We start from the raw sequence: 18,519 nt of genomic DNA on the forward strand, positions 1-18,519 counted from the left end.
CACAACATTAAAAAAAATAATGATTGCACTACTTGGTCAAGCAGAACTAGCAACTTTCATTTTAAAAAAAGTACAAATCTGTTAAAAATTTCAATCAGTATAATACACATATATATAATACAACATACTAGTTATGTTAAATGCTACAAAACCAATATGATTCCAATGGAATGGAAAAAAACAAACACTTTTAGAGCTTTAAGAACCTTTTTTTTCTATATATTAGCCTTTTTTCAAATACATACATGGGAAAAATGAGGTAACTGTAAAATGTGCAAGTAACAGAGCAAAAAAAATTATATATATATATTTATATATATATATATATATATATAAAAACTTTCTAACACAGAACACACGTCCTAGCACCTTCCGGGGAGCCGCGGGGAACGCGGGGGTCCCGCCGGAGGGCCCGGGGACTGGTATAATAGAACAGTAAACAGTCCACTATCCCACCACAGGAATTCATTGGTAAACAGTGGTATCTACAGCGCAGTCAGCAATCACAAACACCCTAAATAATTGTTTTTTAGTATTTTTTTTTTTGTCATTTTTTCTTTTTGTTATTTTTTTTTTAAATGATACTTTTAGCTGCTCATTGGAATAAATTCTGCAGCACACGAGCTGTGAGCTTTCGAGTCGCCGTCAAAGGACCGTAAGGCTTTCCTGGCTCCCTGGGCACCGCGAGGGCGGGAGGGGAGGAGGGGGGCGTCTCCGGGGGCGCGAAGCCGGGGACTCCTTTGGTTATCTGTCACTGAGTGAGGGACGGGGAGGGGGCCGGGGTCCTGCCCAAGGGGCACCGAGCCCAGCGGTGCCAGTGCCCGTGCCAGGGCGGAGCGGGCGGCGCCGGGCCGGGGCCCTCGGCCTGGATGCTCCGCACGGAGGGCGGCCGCCGGAGAGGTGGGAAAGGGCGGCGAGGGGGAGCTGGCCCGGAGCCCCCCACCGCTCCTCGCCCCCCGCGCCCGACCGGGCAGCGTCTGGGGCCGGCCCGCCGGTGGCTGGCACTGCCCTCCGGCCCTCAGCGCGGGGAACACCATCGTGCCCACCCGTGTGCCAGGCGCGGCCCCTCACCTCGCACCCGGCCGAGCCACCCGCCGGGGGCCAGCCCCGCGCCTGCCCCCCGCCCCGCGGGGAGCCGCCCCCTCCCACCCCGGTCCCCTGCACACGCCGCCGCCGCGGGCGCGGACCCCGCGGGGACGGCCCTGAAAGTCTCACGGTCCTGCTGTGGCGTTGCGGACATGTGCAGTACAGTGCATGGCAGTATCAGCTGAGCACAAAAACCCCTCTCCCCACCCCCCTCACCCCACAGCCGGCTAGACGTAGCCAAGACCACGTTCCAAGCTGGTCAGACATGCATGCATATTTGTGAACATTTACATAGGGCTGGCGTCCGCTCGGAAGCTCCCAGGCGTCAGCGACGCGCCAGGAGGGGAGGGCGGTGCTCTCACCACCGCCCCTGCCACCGCCTCCCGTCACCCTCCTCGCTAATTAATCATGCAAAACAACGGCCACGCGGGATTGATGGAGCCGGGCGGCGGCGTGGCGGCTTCTCCCCCGGCCCCTGCACGGGCAGGGGGGATACGGTGGCAAGGGGACCGCTCACAGCTTCCCCCGCACCGGCCGGGCCAAGGCCAGGGTAGCATTGAAAATACTCCACGAGGTTATGGATAAAACCTCCCCCGCTGTGGGGGCCGCAGCCCAGCCGGCTCCTCGCTGCCCACCAGCCGGGGAAACCGCGCCGTCCAGCCAGCAGGACGGGGCATGGGGCTACCTTGATTTACGTCGTCGGGACAGAGAAATGAGCAGGAGCCGGGGGCTGGGCAGCACACTGGGGACACCACATGCCCAAAGCCCTAGGGACACTGGGTTGGTGTCCCCTCCTCAAGCTTGGCTGCCTTGTGGGATGCCACATGGCCTGGCCCCGGGAGCTGCGCTGGCCAGGCACAGGGGAATGAACAGGGAGAGGGGCCAGGGCTCCGCCAGCACCATCCTCCCACTGGCAAAAGACCCCAAGCAGCCATAGCCCTCTGGGGCTCCCCAGGGCAGCCGAGGCAGGAGAGAGGCCGTGCCAGGCTGCGTACAGGAGCGGGGACAGAGGCATTCCTGTGTTCCTGCCTTTCTGCCCCAGCCATGCCACGGGGTTGCTGGTGTCCCACCTCGGCTGCACTCCGCCAGCCACCTCCTCCGGCTGTTCCCGGGGCCGGGGTGCCGCCGCCGGCTCACACCCGCAGCACTCCCTCCTCTCCCCTCCCTGCGTCCTCGAGAGCAACGCCGAGGGGAGGAGCCGCCTGCGCGCCCCTAGGGCAAACGGCCAAGGAACCAAAAACGTGATGGAAATGAAAAGGAAACAAGGGGGGGAAAAAAAACTATCGTAAAAAAAAAAAAAAAAAATAGTGACAAAGGGAAAAACCACTAATTCCCTAGCAGAGTACAAAGACCTGGAAAGTGATGGAGCAACAACAGCGTCTTTGGAGCGCAGAGGGCACGGCCACGCACCTCCCGCCTCCAGCACAACACGATTCGGGGCCCTGGGAGCGCAGCGGGCAGGCGTCCGGCCGAGTCCGTGCCCCGGCGGGGAGGAGGAGGGCTGGCCGGGAGCCCGGACTGCTCAATGCTCACCACATCCGAGGAGAGGCTTTGGGGAGGGGGGGTAAGCGCAGGGTCAGGCCCCAGCAGCGGGCAGCGGCCCCCGCCCGAGCCCGGCGTCCTTGTCCTCTAGTGAATTGTGCGGCACAGCGCCCGCCAGCCTCAGTCCGCCTCCCGCTGCACCTCCGACGCGTCCGCCCGGCAGATGGGGCACGTGCGGTTTGCCTGTGGGCAACAAGAGATGGGGAAAGTGAGCGGCACCACCGGCATTCACTGGACCCGCCACACACCACCAGCAAGGCTGGAACCACAGCACAGGAGCGGCTTATCCAGCCCTGCATGCTGCTTGGCCACAGCTCCCAGTGCATGCAGGCCACTGAGGCCACTCAAAAGGCAGCACCTTATACCCACAGCACCCCAAGAAGCCACCCTGTTCCCCCTACAGCAGGCACAGGCAGTACCTTTAACCATTTGTCGACACACTTGGCGTGGAACTCGTGGTTGCAGGGCAGGACGCGGAGAAGCTGCCGGGCCTCAAAGTCACTAAAGCACACGACGCACCTGGAGGAAGCAGCCATCAGTACAACTCTACTGCCAGGCATGGCCCCCGACCCCTGCCAGGCCCCCCCTGTGCACCCTGAGCCCACTCACAGGGTCTGCTCGGACTGGTGGCTCTCGGGGTTGAAGCGGTAGGACGGGAGGTGCTCGATGTCTGCTTTGGTGAGTCCCCGTGGCTTGGCCTCCCCCAGTCGCTCAGCCAGGTTCAGCAGTGCCTGGAGGGAGATGCAGAGGCTGCCTCAGCTCATCTCATGTTCTTGCACAGCACCTCTCCAGGCTCTCCCCTCCCAGCAGAGCAATCAGCAAACCCCCCCAGCTCCCTCATCCTATCACTGTGGGGAAGACAAGCTGACGCACCTCATAATTCTCCATCTCCACATCATCCACGTCCAGGTCTAAGCTGATCGTGGGCCCCACGGCTGTTGGCGACACAGGAAGCATAGAACTGGGGGGGAAGGATAGGGCAGTCAGCATGTGGCTGCAAACCCCAATGTCCACCCTAGCACCCCCCAAGGGTGCACAGCCCCCTGTGCCAACACAGTGCCACCGTGGCCCCCATCCCCAGTGCCAGCCCTGCCCTACACATCCTACAATATCCCCACCACTCACAGGAAATAGGGCAGGAAGCTCGGATAGTACGGAGGAGGCGGCGGAGGGGGTGGCGGTGGGGGCAGCGCCTGTTGCAGCCGGTACCGCTGGGTGTTGAGCCGCCGGGGCATCATGTGGGGGTATGGCTGCAGGGAGAGACAGGGCACTCAGAGTCGTGCCAGCCCCACAGTGTCCCCAACCCCTCCCCAGGATGGGGACTCACCACGCCAAACGGCAATTCTTGGTGCAGCGGGTCGTGGGGGAGGTAATGCAGCGGCATGGAGGGCGACAGCGTGGGAGCGTGGTGAGACGGAGGGTATGTGAAACCTGCAATGGGGTGCTGCTCCCCTCGCAGGTCCACGTCATTGTCTATCCTCTGCAGAGGCTGTGGAGGAAAGAGTTAGGCTGGGAGGAGCACCCCAAATTACACCTCCCCAGGGCTGTGAAGACAGAGGCACCCTGGGCACACTGCCCACCACCCCCAGCTTAGACCCACAGGGGTTGCAGAAGGACAAGACCCCAAGGTGGTGGGCACATGTCCCTCCACCCCAACTCACCATACGTGGATGCTGGGCTTGGAGAGGTACGAACTGCCCCAGGGGGGCCATGTGGGGCGGCTGGTGGGGGGGCACTGGTGGCGGGGGTGGGTGCAGGATGTAATGGTCGCTGGAGATGATGGGGGGGAATGTCTGGTAGGAGACGGGAAGTTGTTGCATGGCACATGCCTGAATCAGCTGTGGGGAGAGACAAAGAGAAAAACAAGGGTCAGACACCCCTGCCTCCTCCAGGTCCTCCAAAGGACCCTGTACTCTAAGAAACTTGCACTACAGTGGGCTACCCACATGACCTCAGGACATTCACAGCCCAGGCTGTCCTCAGGCGTCCCCTGCTGTGACTCACCGGGGGTGGGAGGCAGCAGAGCGGGTAGTGCTGTCCACTGAACATCACTGAGCATGCTGGGAGCTGCTGGGTGCTGCACCCAGGGATGTGCTGGCCAGCGTGGATGGGGAAGCCTTGCGTCGTTACGGTGGTAACCGTGTAGGAGAGAGGGACAGGTCCCTGGTGCACCTAAGGACAAGGTGCCGAGGGCACAGTCAGGGCACAGCCCTGTCTGAGCTGTCCCTGTCCTGACAAGATCATAGCAGGATGCTGGGCACACAGTACTGGGACAGCTGGCATGTTTTGTCAGAGGAATGGGCTGAGTGATGGCTCAACTTGAGGGAGTTTTGGACCCTTCTTTCCTCCACATGGGCAGGCTGACACAGCCTCCAACCCATTACCATGGATTATGATGACAGTTGTCACATGAACAACTCTACAAGGGGACTCTCCCCAGCCCCTGGGAGCAGGGACCACCCTGGACATACTCAGCAGGCAGAGGGACACTAAGATTTAAATCTCAGAGAACTAGAGCATTATCAGGCTCAGGGCTGGGTGATCCCAGCAGCAAGTGGCCAGAGGGGACCCAGGGACATGTCACCACTTCAGACACCAGCCCAAGGAACACCACAGGATCACACTCTGGAGTGGGATTGGGGGGCTACAGCACCTACCTGGTCATGCAGATCCACCATGAATGGGTTCTGGTGGGGTGGGTGAGCGGCTGGGTGAAGCATTCGTGGCGGCGTGCTGGGAAGAGCGTAGGCACGGGGCTCATCTACAGGGATGTGCGGCTGCTGGGGGAAGGCAGGGTGCACCTGGGGCTCATCCTGGCCCAGCAGGGTTGCCAGAGGTCGGTCGCGTCGTCCCCACTGACGCCTGGCAGAGGGGCTGTGGGGCCACCGCAGGAGAGAAACAGAGCAGGAGTGACCCCCCAGGCCAGAGGGGCACCACAGCCCCAGGCAGGATGGCTACAGGAGGATCGGTGCCAGCCCAGTGCCCAGGGTGAGATGCTCAGGGCATTGTGCCAGGCCACCTCAGGCTGGACAGCTCCAGAACCAGCTTCTCTGCTCACCCTGCAAGTGCCCTCTCCGTGTCCGCAGCATAAAAAGGACCCCTGCTCCCCAGAGACCCCTCATCTGGGCCAGGTGGATGTGCTTCCCTGTCAACATCCCCCCAAGCCCCACTGGGAGCTGGTGCCTTGCCCCATCAGGACCAGAGAACCGGCCCCATGTGCCACAGGGGACAGGGCTCCACGCCACCCTGCAGCCGTACCTTCGCCGGAGGTGATCGGGGCTGCTGCAGGGTCCTCCCGAGAAACGGCGCTGGGCAAAGGGGGCAGAGGGCGGCCGCCTATTCACTGCCAGTTCCCATGGTCGCATTGGTGACGTCGGGAGGCGGATGGGCACACGGGATCTCAGGCTCCAGGCAGGGCAAGACACCAGCACCTTGAATTCTGCAAGAGGGACAGCGGGTCATGGCACTGTCCCGCCACCACTCAGGCTGCTGCTCCATCCTCGCAAGGATGGTGATGCTGACAGCTGGAGCTCTTGCTGCTCCTCCACCTGGAGCTGTACCCACCCCATCTCCTGGGGCTGGATATGGCCCTGAGAGGGGCTAGGAAGAGCCTGTCCCCAACCCCCTCATTGCTGTCCCCTCCCCTTCATGGCCAGAGTCACCCCCCATGCACAACGCAGACACAAAGAGAGAGAGAGAAGCACTTATTTTTGGCACAGAGGAAAGAAAGTGATGAAGAGCCCTGTGGCTGTGGCAGCATCCCAGTCTGCTCACCGGCCAACAGGGAGCCTGAGCATGACATGAGGAGTTTCCAGCAGGTCCTTGACACTGCTCTGGGGGTGCTCTTTGTTGCTGAGCTCCTGCACATCCTACTCTGAAATGACACTGTTGCCCCAGTGACTGGCACAGGGGTTGGCAGTGGCAGCAGGGCTCATGGCCCTTCTCTGTCAGGACTGTGCACTTTCAACTCCCTGCTGCAAGCAGGGCACAGCCACACGTCCCCACAGAGCAGGGGACAAGCATGGGCTGTGCTGAAGCCAGGCAGGCAGCTCTGCTCCTCTAGATGCTCCCCCCCCATGGCAGTGGGACAGTGGGAACACTGCCCTGGTCCTGCCTCATCTCCATTCCTGCACCTGGCCTGACTGGGGTTCCTGCACCAGAGCCTCCTCCCAGGACACAGCTCAGCCACAATGGAGCCTGGCACTGCACAGAGGACACATCTGCATTTGGGGCTGGGCTTCCCCAGACTCTGCTTTCCCAGGTCCCAAAAGGGCCTTCCTTGGCTCCATGTGTATCCAAGATCCTCCCTGGGTACCCTTCCATTGGCCTCCACAGCACCAGGTCAGCACACAGCAGCAGCCATGGCCTTGGTACCACAGCCCACACACCCCTAAATCCAGCTCACTGCAGGCTGGTGAGGTCCCCTCCAAAGCAGCTTCTTCAGCCCCACCTCCTCCTCAGTGCCCATGGCAAAGACACACCTGGGACAGGAAAGACACTGTGGGACCTGGAGCCTGGGGAATGCTGCTCTGCCGGGGGATCTCAGCCCAGCAGGGAGAAGCTGCAATGTCGCTTTTGGGTGATGGGTATCAACAACCACTGGGGAACGTCCTGTGCCACACACAAGTCTTTTCTTAACCTCACCTTCATCCCCACACTACTGTGGAAGCTGAAAGCAATTTTCTCTCTTTGTTTTGGTAGGAAAATGAAGAAAAGCCGAAGCCACAGGCTGAGCACCCCCCGAACCTGTCTGTGACTGTCACCAGGGAAGGGGGTGTGCCTGAACAGGAGGTTCCTTCCACAGGGAATTTATTCTGCCCACCTCAAAGCTCTGCCCAGCTGCAACATGCCCCTGAGTGGGCTGGGGGCCAGAATGCAGCAACAACCGCACAGGTTTAGCCCCACTCTGAAGAAGCCTCTCTGAGGTGTTACTGCTTCCAGTTCCACATCCTCACTCTCAGAACACATGTGGTGCCAAGGCTCTGTGTGATCCAGCAGGCACCACTGCGATGGGCTTGGGGATGGGCAGCACATCTGCACAGGAACACTAAAGCCACACAGGGGTTTGCCGGTTCCTGGGACCTCCAGAGCAGGGGGCTGCCATAGCTCCCGGAGCCCCAGGATGGCATCCCCAGGCAGGACGGCACCCCCGACTTGTGGGGACAGTGCTGGCCCAGCCCTCGTCCTGCCACAACCAGCACCCATAAGGTACCACCCTCCTGTCCCAAGCGGGCAGACCCGGCTCCCTCTGCACCCGTGTCTGGAATCCAGCGGACACCCGAGCAGGGTGACCGTGACCCCGCGGAGGCCACCGCAGCTCCGAAACGAAGGGGATCGCGGTCCCGCAGCCCCTCGGAGGGGCGGAGGGAGGCGGCTCCCGAGCCCCGCCGAGAACAAAGTTAGCAGCGCGCCAGCGCTCACGCCCGGTGCCATCTGCTCGGGCAGAGCCGGGCTCCGGGACTGCCGGGGGAGCCGCCCGCCTGGGGGTCCTGCCACCGCGCTGCCATCCGCCTCCGGCTCCGTCCCGACACCCCGACCTCTCCCTTGCCCCTTCCCCGCCGTTCCCACCCGAGCGCCGCCAGCTCCCCCGGGAGCGGGGTCACCGCTGGCCCCGCCGCACCGGCAGCCCCTTCGGAAGGCCGACCCCGACCCCCAACCCCATCCCCAGACCCGGCCCGACCCTGGGTGTCCGGGACGGCGGCGCACGGCGGGGCAAGCAGCACATCCCGGGGCGCCCCGACGGAGCGCCCCACCGTGCAGCACCCCGGGGAGGCACCGCGGCCACCGGCACCCGGGAGCGCCCCCCGGCCCGCGCCCCCCGCCGTGGAGCGCCGCCGGTGCCGGTGCGGAGCTGTGGCTTTAAGAGCGGCCGCTCCGGGGCCATGTGCTCGGCGCCAAACAAAAGCAATAACAAAGGCGGCCGCCGGACCCCGCCGCCGCCGCCCGGGGCAGGTGCCGCCGGGAGTCCGGGGGGCGGCCCCCGCCCCCGCCCCGCTCCCGCCCCCCCCGGCCCGCACGTACCTGCACCGATGGCCTGGGCCGCCGCTCCGGTGCCGCTGCGGCGCCCCCGCCCCCTCCCTCCCGCCGCTCTTTGTTCGCCGACGCCGGGCCCGGGCCTGCCCCCCCCTCCCCGCCGGCCCGCCGCCGGCCCTCCCCTCCCTCCCTCCCGCCCGCCTCCCGCCGGGCCGGCCCCCTCCCCGCCGCCGCTGTTTCCGGTGCCTCTTTGTTTTCCGCGGCGCGGAGCGGCCGCGGCGGGCCGGGCTGCGCGGGGGGCGCCTGTCCCTTTAAGAAGCAGCGGGAGGCGCCGGACCGAGTCCCAGCGCCCGGGGGCACCGGGGGCGCGCGCGGGGGGGACCGAGGGGGCACCGGGGGGGGGGGGGGGGGCGGCGCGGTGCGCGCGCGTCCCACGTGACCAGGCGTGTCACGGTCCGCAGCCATCTTGGAGCGCGGGGCCGCCACGCGGGGCACCGACCCCCGCCCGGGAACACCGAGCCGGGCCCGGAACGGGCGGCACCGGGCACCCGCCGCCCTCCTCCAGCGGCCCGCTGCCGCTACCGGCGGCCTTGCCCCGCTGCGACAGGCCTTAAGGCTGGTGGCACCGTACCTGCGGCCGTGCCCCCGCATCGCTCCCGGGCCCCTGCTCACCGGGCCGGCGGCTCCGTGGGCCCGGCAGCCCCGTGGGCCCGGCAGCCCCGTGGGCCCGGGAGTCGGCGTGGTTCTGTGCTGGTGGGCAGAAAAACCCGGGGGTGGGGAAGCAGGGGCTCGGCTCCCCGCCACCTCCCGCTCTCGGACGGAGCACGGAGGAGCTGCTCCCCTCCCGCTCGGCACATCGAGCCCTTTGCCCGCACCGACGGCTCTCCCAGGGCATCTATAGCCAGTTCAGACTTTTGTGCACTAGAAAAGCCCCTTTTGCTTCAGAAAAGCCTCCTATTCTCTCACATTAATTAAGCAAGAAGCAGGAACTACTCGGACCATCTCCTGCACACCTGCAGCTCACCTGGGCGAGTCACCCCGTTAGCTGGCGGCTAACGCTGAGAGCTGGACTCGGAGGGCAGAGCCAGCGGCTCCCCGGGAGCTGCACGCCAAGAGGCCGAGCCACCGGCTCCCCGTGTGCTCCAGCAGCACCGCTCAGGCACCAGTCAAATCCCCGTGCTCAGGACAGCGCATCGCAGCAGCTTCACCGAGCGCCAGATGCTGCATCCGAGCCAAATTTCCCCCGGTTACAACGCACACTTAGAAATTCCCAGGTAGGCGAGCGAGCCAGCCGGCAGCCCTGATGTAATGCCTATAAACCAGCCCTCCCCTGACAGCTGGGCTTTAAAGTGCTAACAACCAAAAGGGAGCTAATTAATTTGTAGCATCACCCCTTTCAAAGAAAACCTCAGATCGACGATTTAACAATTCAGTAGCTCATTGTTGCGATGAGCAGTCAGATTCAGCTTTGCCTGTTTCCAGCCCTGTGCCCAGGTCCCTTCAGGCCCCTCGCAAGGCTCTCACCTCTTCACCCCACATCCAGGCGTGCAGGAGGAACTACACCAGGCTCAGGGATCCTCCAGGACACAGAGCATTCTGGGGCAAGATCCATCTACCATGGTTGTTAGCAGCACCACCACAGCCAAGTGCTTCTGTCCCCAAAGTAGGGGAGACACAGGACAGAAAGGCAGCACAGCAGGGCAGACCTGTGATGGTGTCAGAGCCACGCACTCAGACAAGAACTCCAGCAGGAAGAGCCAAAGGATTGAATCAGCCCAAACCTGAACAACCACCCTCCCGGTCTGTTCCACTACAGCCTCTTTGCTTCAGAAGCTGGGGACTACAGAGAAGAGAAGGAAAACAGCACTCTGTCCTTTGACCTTGCCATTGTTTGTGGGCAGAGGCAGCACTGCACCTTCACGAGGCTGCGAGCACACGGTCTGATCCTGGGCAGAGCACCGGCAGCAGGCAGAGGCCACAGATGGTGGATATCTGTGCAGATACTCCCTCCTGACCCGCTCCAGCCTCACCAGCTCCCCTGTGAGCAGCAGCTATCGATGTCCTCAGGAGAAGCCATCGATGGAACACAGCTCACACGCTGCTCACACTCCCTGCCCAGCCAGGCTGGATCATTCCCCTGGCACAGCCACACTGCACACGGCTGTGCCCGGCGAGGATGGGGCACCACACATCCAGCCACAGGGTCAGAGCATGTGGAAACAGCTCTGCCCACACTGTGTCAGGGACACAGCCATGCACACAGACACCAACACTGCCCCAACTACAAAGCTCTGCCTGAAAAGCCATGTGAGGGGCCCAAACGATGCTACAGCAAGGCTGGTCAGCACTTCTGGGCCAGAACAAGGGATCTCATTCCAGGCACAGAGACCTGTGACACCCCTGGTGAGTGGGACAGCCCATAAGCCATAGAAAGCTCTCTACCTGCAGGGGTTGCTCAGGCTGAACCTGGCTGCTCTACAGCCGACAGGTGGCCCATCCTTTCCTTCAGGATAGCCAGGGGCCAGCAGGACAAAGTCTCCCTGAGCCCAGGCTCTTTAAGAGACCATCTGCTGCCACAGACATGCCACCTCCCTTGCCCCATATATGGGTCAGGTCTGACACAGGATTAGCCAGGGTGATCCAGTGGTGAGAGCACATCTCCCACTGGAGGCCTGGTCTGCCCTGTGTTCTCTCTGACACTCAGCATGCCAATGCTTCACCTCCACATTCTCCTGGGCCACTCACACAAGTCCAGGGAGAGAAAGAGGCCCCGGATCCTTCTCTTTTTCCCCCAGGGCCTAGAAAAAAGCATGAAGAAACTGGCACCAAGAACACAGAAGCTCTCAGACTGCAGGGAAGGAGGAGCAGCAAGAGTGTCCCTACCCTATCCAAGACCCAACACAAGCACCAGAGGACATGGGACACCCCAACATCAGGGTGAAGCACTTCTCCACTGTGGAGATGGGGGAGAAAGGAGCTCCCTCCCTGCTCCACACACCCAGTGAAGCCGAGTTCACTGGCAATGGAGGCAGGACGCCTCCGCCGTGATCACACACCACCCACTCCCACCCCCGGGCTGACAGCACTCCCATCAAACGCCTCCAGCCACACACACGTGGAGGATGCTGACATGAGGAGCGAGTGGCTGCACAGGCAGCGGAACTGATAACGCCCAGTTTCCTGTCGATCTCTCCCACGTGGATTCTCTGATGTCTAATAGCATGGCTGAGCTGCACTGCAGAGGGAGAACTAGCAGCACCTTCCTCCCCAAGAGTTGGAGTCTGTAGCAATCCAAGACCTCAGAAGCAGCATCCACACCTGACACCTACCCCAAGTGACACCATCCAGCAAGTTCAAAGCAGAGTGAACACTCACAGATAAACACTAAGCTTGCAACAAGCCTTCATTTCCTTAGGATAGGGTAAATAATCTGCAGAGATCTCCACCTTCGTTTGCCCTAGAAACACCAGCACTTCCTGAATAGCATGACCAGAAGGTTGCAGGTGCAGCAACTGGGTCCACCTTGGCCACCTCTGTAGCTCAGCAGCATCATGGAATGAATGGGTTGTGTCCTCCTCTCTCCTGGGTGGCTTCTCCCTTGAACAGAAGAATGCTGAACTACACACACCTCTGTCTGCCCAGGCATCTTGCAGGAGCCATTTTCACATCTCAGTTGCACATGGGTGGGAGGAAAAAAGCAAATGTCACCATGTCCATCCCCAACCCGCTGCCTGGGTAGCCTCCCTGGTCCTTCCTTTCCTTCCTACTATGAGAAACTGCTCTTCAGGACTCCATACTCCTCTGCCCTTCACTTTTAGTTCTCATTTCAGATAGCCCTTTCCTAAAAGAGACCCAATCTCCCCTGGGGCAGAGACAGCTCAGAGGGAGGAGGGATCACCTCTCTTTCCCTTCCCCACACAGCATCCCTGGAGTCCCCAGCTCATCTGTCACCTCTCCACAAGCATCTCTCTGAGTCCAGCCCACTCTCTACATGCTGTGGACAGTGTTAATGGCATCTGTCAAGTGAGTGGCCAAGGGCAGGAGGGGCCAGGCTCCAGACACCTTCCCCACTGCTCTCCATTGCACTCAGGCAGAGCAGCTCCTGCAAAGGGATACAGGCAGAGCCAGGCACTGGTGGATGGCAAAGAGCAGTTTCGTTACCACTCAGCAAGAAATGAAGCGTCTCTTGAAAGCACTAGTGACAGTCAGGAAGTTGGGCTGGGTGGCTTGTTTTGCATTTTAAGAAGCCTGCAGGGACACCGACAACCTGAAACGATCATTTTCAGGAAGGAGCTCAGAGAAACTCATCGTTTTCAGCAACCATTCACCCTCCTTTGTCCTTGATTAAAAATTTGCCAAGAGGCTGCTTACAAGATGCACCAAAACAGGGAGTGACCACTACCCTAAAGTGCAAAGGAGGTTTGCTGCAATACGTCCCCGTACATCACTCAGAGAGCCCCACACCAGTGCCCGAGGTTGGTTTTAAGAGCAAAAACATGACTTTCAAGCTGACAGCCCCCGCGCACAAAGCGCAACTGTGCGGTGACAAGAGAGCAGCCTGGGGCACAGGAGCTGCCTGACCTCTGCTACAGCTCTCAACGGCACATTTTTATTGTTCACCACTTTCCCAAAGCACAGGCATGGAGAGAAAACCAACTAAGACACTTGGCTCAAAATGCACATGCAGCTAGGGAGCCCCACCAGCGCAGCAGGGAAAAGACAACCTGCTGGAGGGGACCACGCCTCAGCACTGCCAGGCTTGAGGGAAGAAGGACCAGAACATGGGCCCTCCCTTCCCAGGGGCAACAGCCAGAGATGCCAGAGGCCTGGATCACCAAGATACAGGCTCAGTCGAGAGAAAGCAGCTCCTAACACACAGTACTGCAGACCAGTCCTCTGCTCTGCATGGTTGAGCTAAAAACCTTCATCCTGCTTTCCAGGGTAGCCAAGGAAGACCCAGAACTACAGCTCTGCAGCCAGTGAGAGCAGGTCTCCAGGGACCAGCCTGCAGCTGGAAAATAATATTCCCAAGGCCAGCAACAAGCGCTGCTTGTTGGGGGACACTGCTCAACCTCACCCTCTGCCATGCACACAGCAGAATGTGGAGCTCTCCCAAACCATCCCACTCCAGAAAACCCAGACATGCCACACTGGACATGGTCTGCTTGTGCCCTCCAGGAAACAGCTCCTGCCCTGAAACACTGAGGACTTGCAGGTGCAAGGGTGGAGGAAAGGCTAAGCACCATGGTGTAGCTCTGCTGCCCAGAGAGTCAGCAGGCTGGCTTCTCCCAACACCCTTGTGAGCCGACAGCACAGATCCACACTGCTCCCCTCTGGAACTGACCTGTCTCAGGGAGCCACGCAACATCCTCATGCAGCTCCATGACCGCAGGGCTCAGGGCTTGGCTCTCCCAAGTTCCTGCATCAATGTCGGAGGGCTCTGGGAGAGCTCCCCAGCACCAGCAGCTTCCTTGGATGCTTTAGCAGCCTCTGGATACATCAGACTGGCACTCTACAGGCTGTGCCTGCGTGGTGGGTACACAAACCCCTTGGCCAACCAATTACCCATATGCAGCAGGTGACAAACCACGTTTCTCCAGACTGGTCTAAGCAGGGAGCCAAGGGATGGTGGGAAAATGCTGTGCTCTGGCTCCTCAGTGAAGAGGTGAAAACCCCAAAAGCATCCAGAAGCCAGGCTTTTCTGCCGAACACCAGCGCCGTGCCGCCTGCCACCACCTCCCCAGCCGTGCCCTGCGGCCGGCCTCACGTGACAGCGGAGTGGATGCACACAGGAGGAGTGGCTGTAGTGACAGCGTTACAGCTTGTGTCCAACACACAGCTGAGCCCAGCAAATCCCCGCGCTCTGCAGCTCTCCTTTACAAACTCCACACACTGCGCAGGTACGCCGGCGTCAGTGAGACCTCAGTGCCCACAGCCTCAGGAAAATGACACCTAGAGGGAGACAGCCCAGTGAGTACCGGGCTCCCAAACTCTCTGATGTCCACCAACACAAGGACTGGCCCACACCAAGCCCTAGAGACCAAAGAGAGCTGTTCTTACACCAGCCCCAATTGCCCAGGGACAGCCCCTCTGCTATTTCAGCACACATACTCCCAGCAGGAAGCAGGGACACCCAGCAGGATAAACAGGACTTCACCCTGTCTAACTCTGCTCTGAGTGACTGTACATCATTCCCCACTCTACCCTGGGTGGCAGGACTTGACCAGTTCTGCAGACAACCTGCAAGAAAAGGGCTGCGAGCTGAATCCCAGCCCTTACCTGCCAGCTGTTATTTCATTCCTCTAACAGGTCCATAAACCAAGGATAATTAAATCTCTCCTAAACTCTCTTCCATTTAAAATAAAAATCTATAGTCCCTATTTCATTAGCTGGCTCTGGGTTTTACAGCTTGATCAATTCCCCTCACAGGGCCCTGGTCCCGGACAGGCAGATGCAAACACGCAGCTTCCACGGTGTGGATCAATGGGATTCGCAAAGTCTCCTACCCCATTCCTTGTTCCTCGCTCACCAAAGGGAGCCACACAGCACAGCAGGTAGGGACAGTGTTTCACTGCTCAGGGGAACACCACTGCCATGTGGCCTCAGAGGTTGGAGTTAGTGCCTGGCAGGAACAGAGGCAGCAGCGACGCTCCCTCTCCAGTGAAGGGCCCCAAGAACACAGCCACGACCCTAAAGGCAAAGCAGCCCAGCGTGCCAGCAGGGTGACAGCTCCCTGTTTGCTCCACCGTGAAGAGGGACAAAGCTCAGCTCCCACAGCTGACAGCTGGAGTCAGGGCCCACCACAAGCACCAGCTGGGAACCAAGAGCAGCCACCACCTCTCTGACCTCCCCGCACACAAAGCGGAAGAGGCTCGTCACTGAGACCCAGGCACACAGGCTCAGTGTTTCCTGCCCTTTCCAGCCCCCTGCTGCTGCCCTGCCACGCAACACCTTCCCCCTGCCAGGCCAGTAGGCTCCAGATGGCTTTTGCCACCCCTTCAAGCCTCTCCCTCCACTGCAGTGAGAGCTCCCAGAGCCTGGCAGCAGCAGCCAGAGCTGCACTGAGAGCACCCAGGCAGAGCCCACTGAGTGGACATCAGAGTGCTGGTTAGCCCTTGGCCTGGGCCAGCACCCAGGTGTCCCCCAGCACCTATCACATCATTTCCCTTTATTTCAGGTGCATATCCCTTCCTCCCTCCCACCTTTGCTTAGCCAGAAAGCAGCAAGTTGCCACAGTCCGAGTCCTGTCAGTGCCAGGGCACACCATGGTGGCAGCCACAGAGGGAAGGTCCAGCAGCCCCAGCTCTAGTGAGCTCTGCCCTGGCACACAATGCCAGTGATGGACAGACCACACCACCAAGGCCCAAACCCTGATCTGTACTCGAACCACCTGGTACTTGCAAAGGGATATCAGGATAGATTTCTGGGACACAAAACAGCCACCCCTTGGAGAGTGCCCAGCGCCAAGCAAGGCTAGGGGAACAAAGCTTTGCCATCCTACCAAGACTCCTTGCATGGCTGCGTACAGGGAGGTGGCACTGCAGCCTCCCAAACACACACAGGTGCCTGCTGCCTCACCTGCCATGCCAACACCTGCCCTGTCTCCACTGGCACCGTGTCCCAACGCGGGGGGGAATGGAGGGGCCACGGTTCACCTGCTCAAAGGGTGTGACAGCACCCAGCCAGCCCCAGAGCAGACACCCAAAGGTGACAAACAAAGGCGCCCAGCAGGCACTCCGCATTAGCAGTATTTTTAGACACCACTATGGAGCCGGCCTTATTATTTTCATTGCAACGTGCATAATTACCCACCATGCACCGCAGTGACATCAGACGCAGCCCGGCTCTCCTCCGACAGCTGCTCCTCCTCCCGGGGCTCCTGCCTGGCCCCGGGGGCCCACCTGCCCCACCGGGCTCTGCCCTGCACATCTCCCCGGGGAACAACACCCCACATCGAGAGGGGCCTCGAGGTCCTGGGGCGATAGAGCCGACATGGGTGCAGGTGACAGAGGGACAGAGCAAGGCACTGGCACAGGACAGCAAGAAGGCAAACGCAGGGATGATCTCTGGAGCTGCAGGCACACACGGCCAGTTGTGCTGGAGCACGGGGCCGGTGCAGAACTGCTGGACAAGGCGCCAGCACAAAACAGCTGCTCTCCTGGGAAGAGTTATTGTCCCCGGATGGAGGAACAGCACCTGCCTAGCCACAGAGCACAACTCCTGCCCAAGAGAGCAAAACCTGGAGCGCATCCCAACTGCCCACAAGGCCGTCCCACACGTCCTCCGTGGGACAGGGCTGCCACGGGCCCCACCACAGCCCACCCTACCAGCACAGATCCTGGCGGGCCGGTGGCACGGCTTGTGCCCCTGCCACCACCCCGGGTGCCCTGCCACCACCCCGTCACTTCGGGCTCATTTGTTTCCTACCTCCTCCCCAGAGACAACTTTCCGAAGAGTTTCACCACTTCCCCTCCTGTCTCCTATCCCACACCGGGCTTGCCCCGAGCTGGCACAGTTTACCGTGTCCGGGGGAACGGCGGACGGGACACCGCGAGGTGCCAAACCACACAGCACCACCCTCAGCAGAAGCCCCTCACTCCCACCCGGCCGGGGTGGCGGGAGACCCCAGGAAGAGGCTCCGGCCGGGGCAGGCCCGGACAGCCCCCACGGGCAGCAGCGCTCCGGCCCTTTCCCCGCCGCCCCCCTTGTCCCCGCGGGGCTCCCCCGGCAGCGGGGGCTCCTCCCACCACCCTGCGGCTGCACCGGGCCTGGCTGCGCTTTAGGGCCGCTTCCCCGAGCCCCAGTGCCCCGGCACCCGCCCCCCCCCCGCCCCCGCCGGCCATCCGCCCCCTCCGCGCACCGGGCCCGGCCCGGCCCGGCCGCCCCCGCCGCACCGGGCCGCGCTCGCTCCTCCGCCCGCCGCACCGGGCCCCGCGGCCCGGCATCCGCCCCATCGCTCTGGGCCCTGCCCGCCGCCCTCCCCGTCCCGCTGCCCCGGGGCTGCCCTCCTCCTTCCCGCAGCCCCGGGCCCTGCCCGCCGCCTCCCCCTGGTGCCCCGGCCCTGCCCCGCACAGCCCGGGCCTGCGGCCGCCGCCGCGCCCCGTACCTGCGGGAGGCGCGCCCCCGGCGCTCGGTGCCGTGCCCCGGCGCTGCCCGCCGCTCAGCCCGCTCGCATGGCGCGGCGGCCGGGCCCGCCGGGCTCCGTGTCCGTCCCGGTGCCGGTGCCAGTCCCGGTGCCGCTCCCGCTCCGGCCTCAGCCCCGCCTCATGGCGCCCCCGCGCCCGCCGCGCCGATGGAACCGGCCGCGCCGCGCTGCTCCCCCCCCGCGCCGCGCCGATGGGCGCGCCCGCCGCCTCCTGCCGTAATGAGCCCAAGAACGGCGCCCATGAAACCGCCCCGCGGAGCTCCTGGGCCGTAATGCTCCGAGTGCCGGCGCAGTCAGGGAACGCCACCCGGGAGGATCGCAGGAGTTAGAGAATCACAGGACCAATTCGGTTGGAAGAGATCTCTGAGATCATGCAGCTCAACCTATGACTCAACACCACCATGTAAACTTGGCCATGGCACGTAGTGCCACGTCCAGTCTTAAACACCTCCAAGGTCAGTGACCCCACCACCTCCCTGGGCAGCCCATTCCAATGGCAAACCTTTCCGTGAATAAATTCTTCCTGATGTCTAACCTAAATCTTCACTAGTTGCCAGTGGGAAGAGGTTGACTCCCACCTGGCTACAGCCTCCTTTCATCCACAACAAGGAAGTTGTGGATGCCTCAGGACAGCCCTGGGAGGTGTGGAAGTGTCCCAGGGCATCCAGGGGAAGTTTGCAGAACACTGTCAAGCACCAGCTCCAGGAGTCTCGGGGGAGGCACCCTGGGACAGCCCTGGGGGACTCCGGGGGTTAACCCAGGCAGGTCATGGA

General features: G+C 61.6%; 1 protein-coding gene across 2 annotated transcripts; it reads right to left on the reverse strand.

Annotated features, from left to right (window-relative positions):
• Positions 1-522: 522 nt before the first annotated feature.
• Positions 523-17,771, reverse strand: RNF44 (ring finger protein 44). 2 transcript variants are annotated; one of them, XM_083871457.1, is made up of 11 exons: positions 17,708-17,771; positions 5,887-6,067; positions 5,286-5,502; positions 4,633-4,800; positions 4,290-4,466; positions 3,956-4,117; positions 3,754-3,878; positions 3,502-3,589; positions 3,238-3,359; positions 3,048-3,147; positions 523-2,811 (listed from the first exon to the last, which is right to left on the reverse strand). In XM_083871457.1, the coding sequence occupies exons 2-11, from the start codon at positions 5,991-5,993 to the stop codon at positions 2,749-2,751; spliced, it is 1,329 nt and encodes a 442-aa protein (XP_083727583.1). In that variant the 5' UTR covers positions 5,994-6,067; positions 17,708-17,771; the 3' UTR covers positions 523-2,748. The 2 variants fall into 2 exon arrangements, with proteins under 2 accessions (XP_083727583.1, XP_083727582.1); XM_083871456.1 differs by lacking the exon at positions 17,708-17,771 and adding an exon at positions 8,650-8,692.
• Between the last annotated feature and the right edge of the window lie 748 nt (positions 17,772-18,519).

Source organism: Zosterops lateralis (assembly GCF_965231275.1).
Source record: "Zosterops lateralis genome assembly, chromosome: 14".
NCBI classification, from domain to species: Eukaryota; Metazoa; Chordata; class Aves; order Passeriformes; family Zosteropidae; genus Zosterops; species Zosterops lateralis.

Coding starts and splice junctions, on each gene's coding strand:
- RNF44 (XM_083871457.1), bottom strand. CDS start 5,993: ATGCGACCATGGGAACTGGCAGTGAATAGGCGGCCGCCCTCTGCCCCC. Junction 5,503..5,886: donor CCCGATCACCTCCGGCGAAG/GTACGGCTGCAG, acceptor GTGGCCCCACAG/CCCCTCTGCCAGGCGTCAGT. Junction 4,118..4,289: donor AAGCCCAGCATCCACGTATG/GTGAGTTGGGGT, acceptor TTTCCTCCACAG/CCTCTGCAGAGGATAGACAA.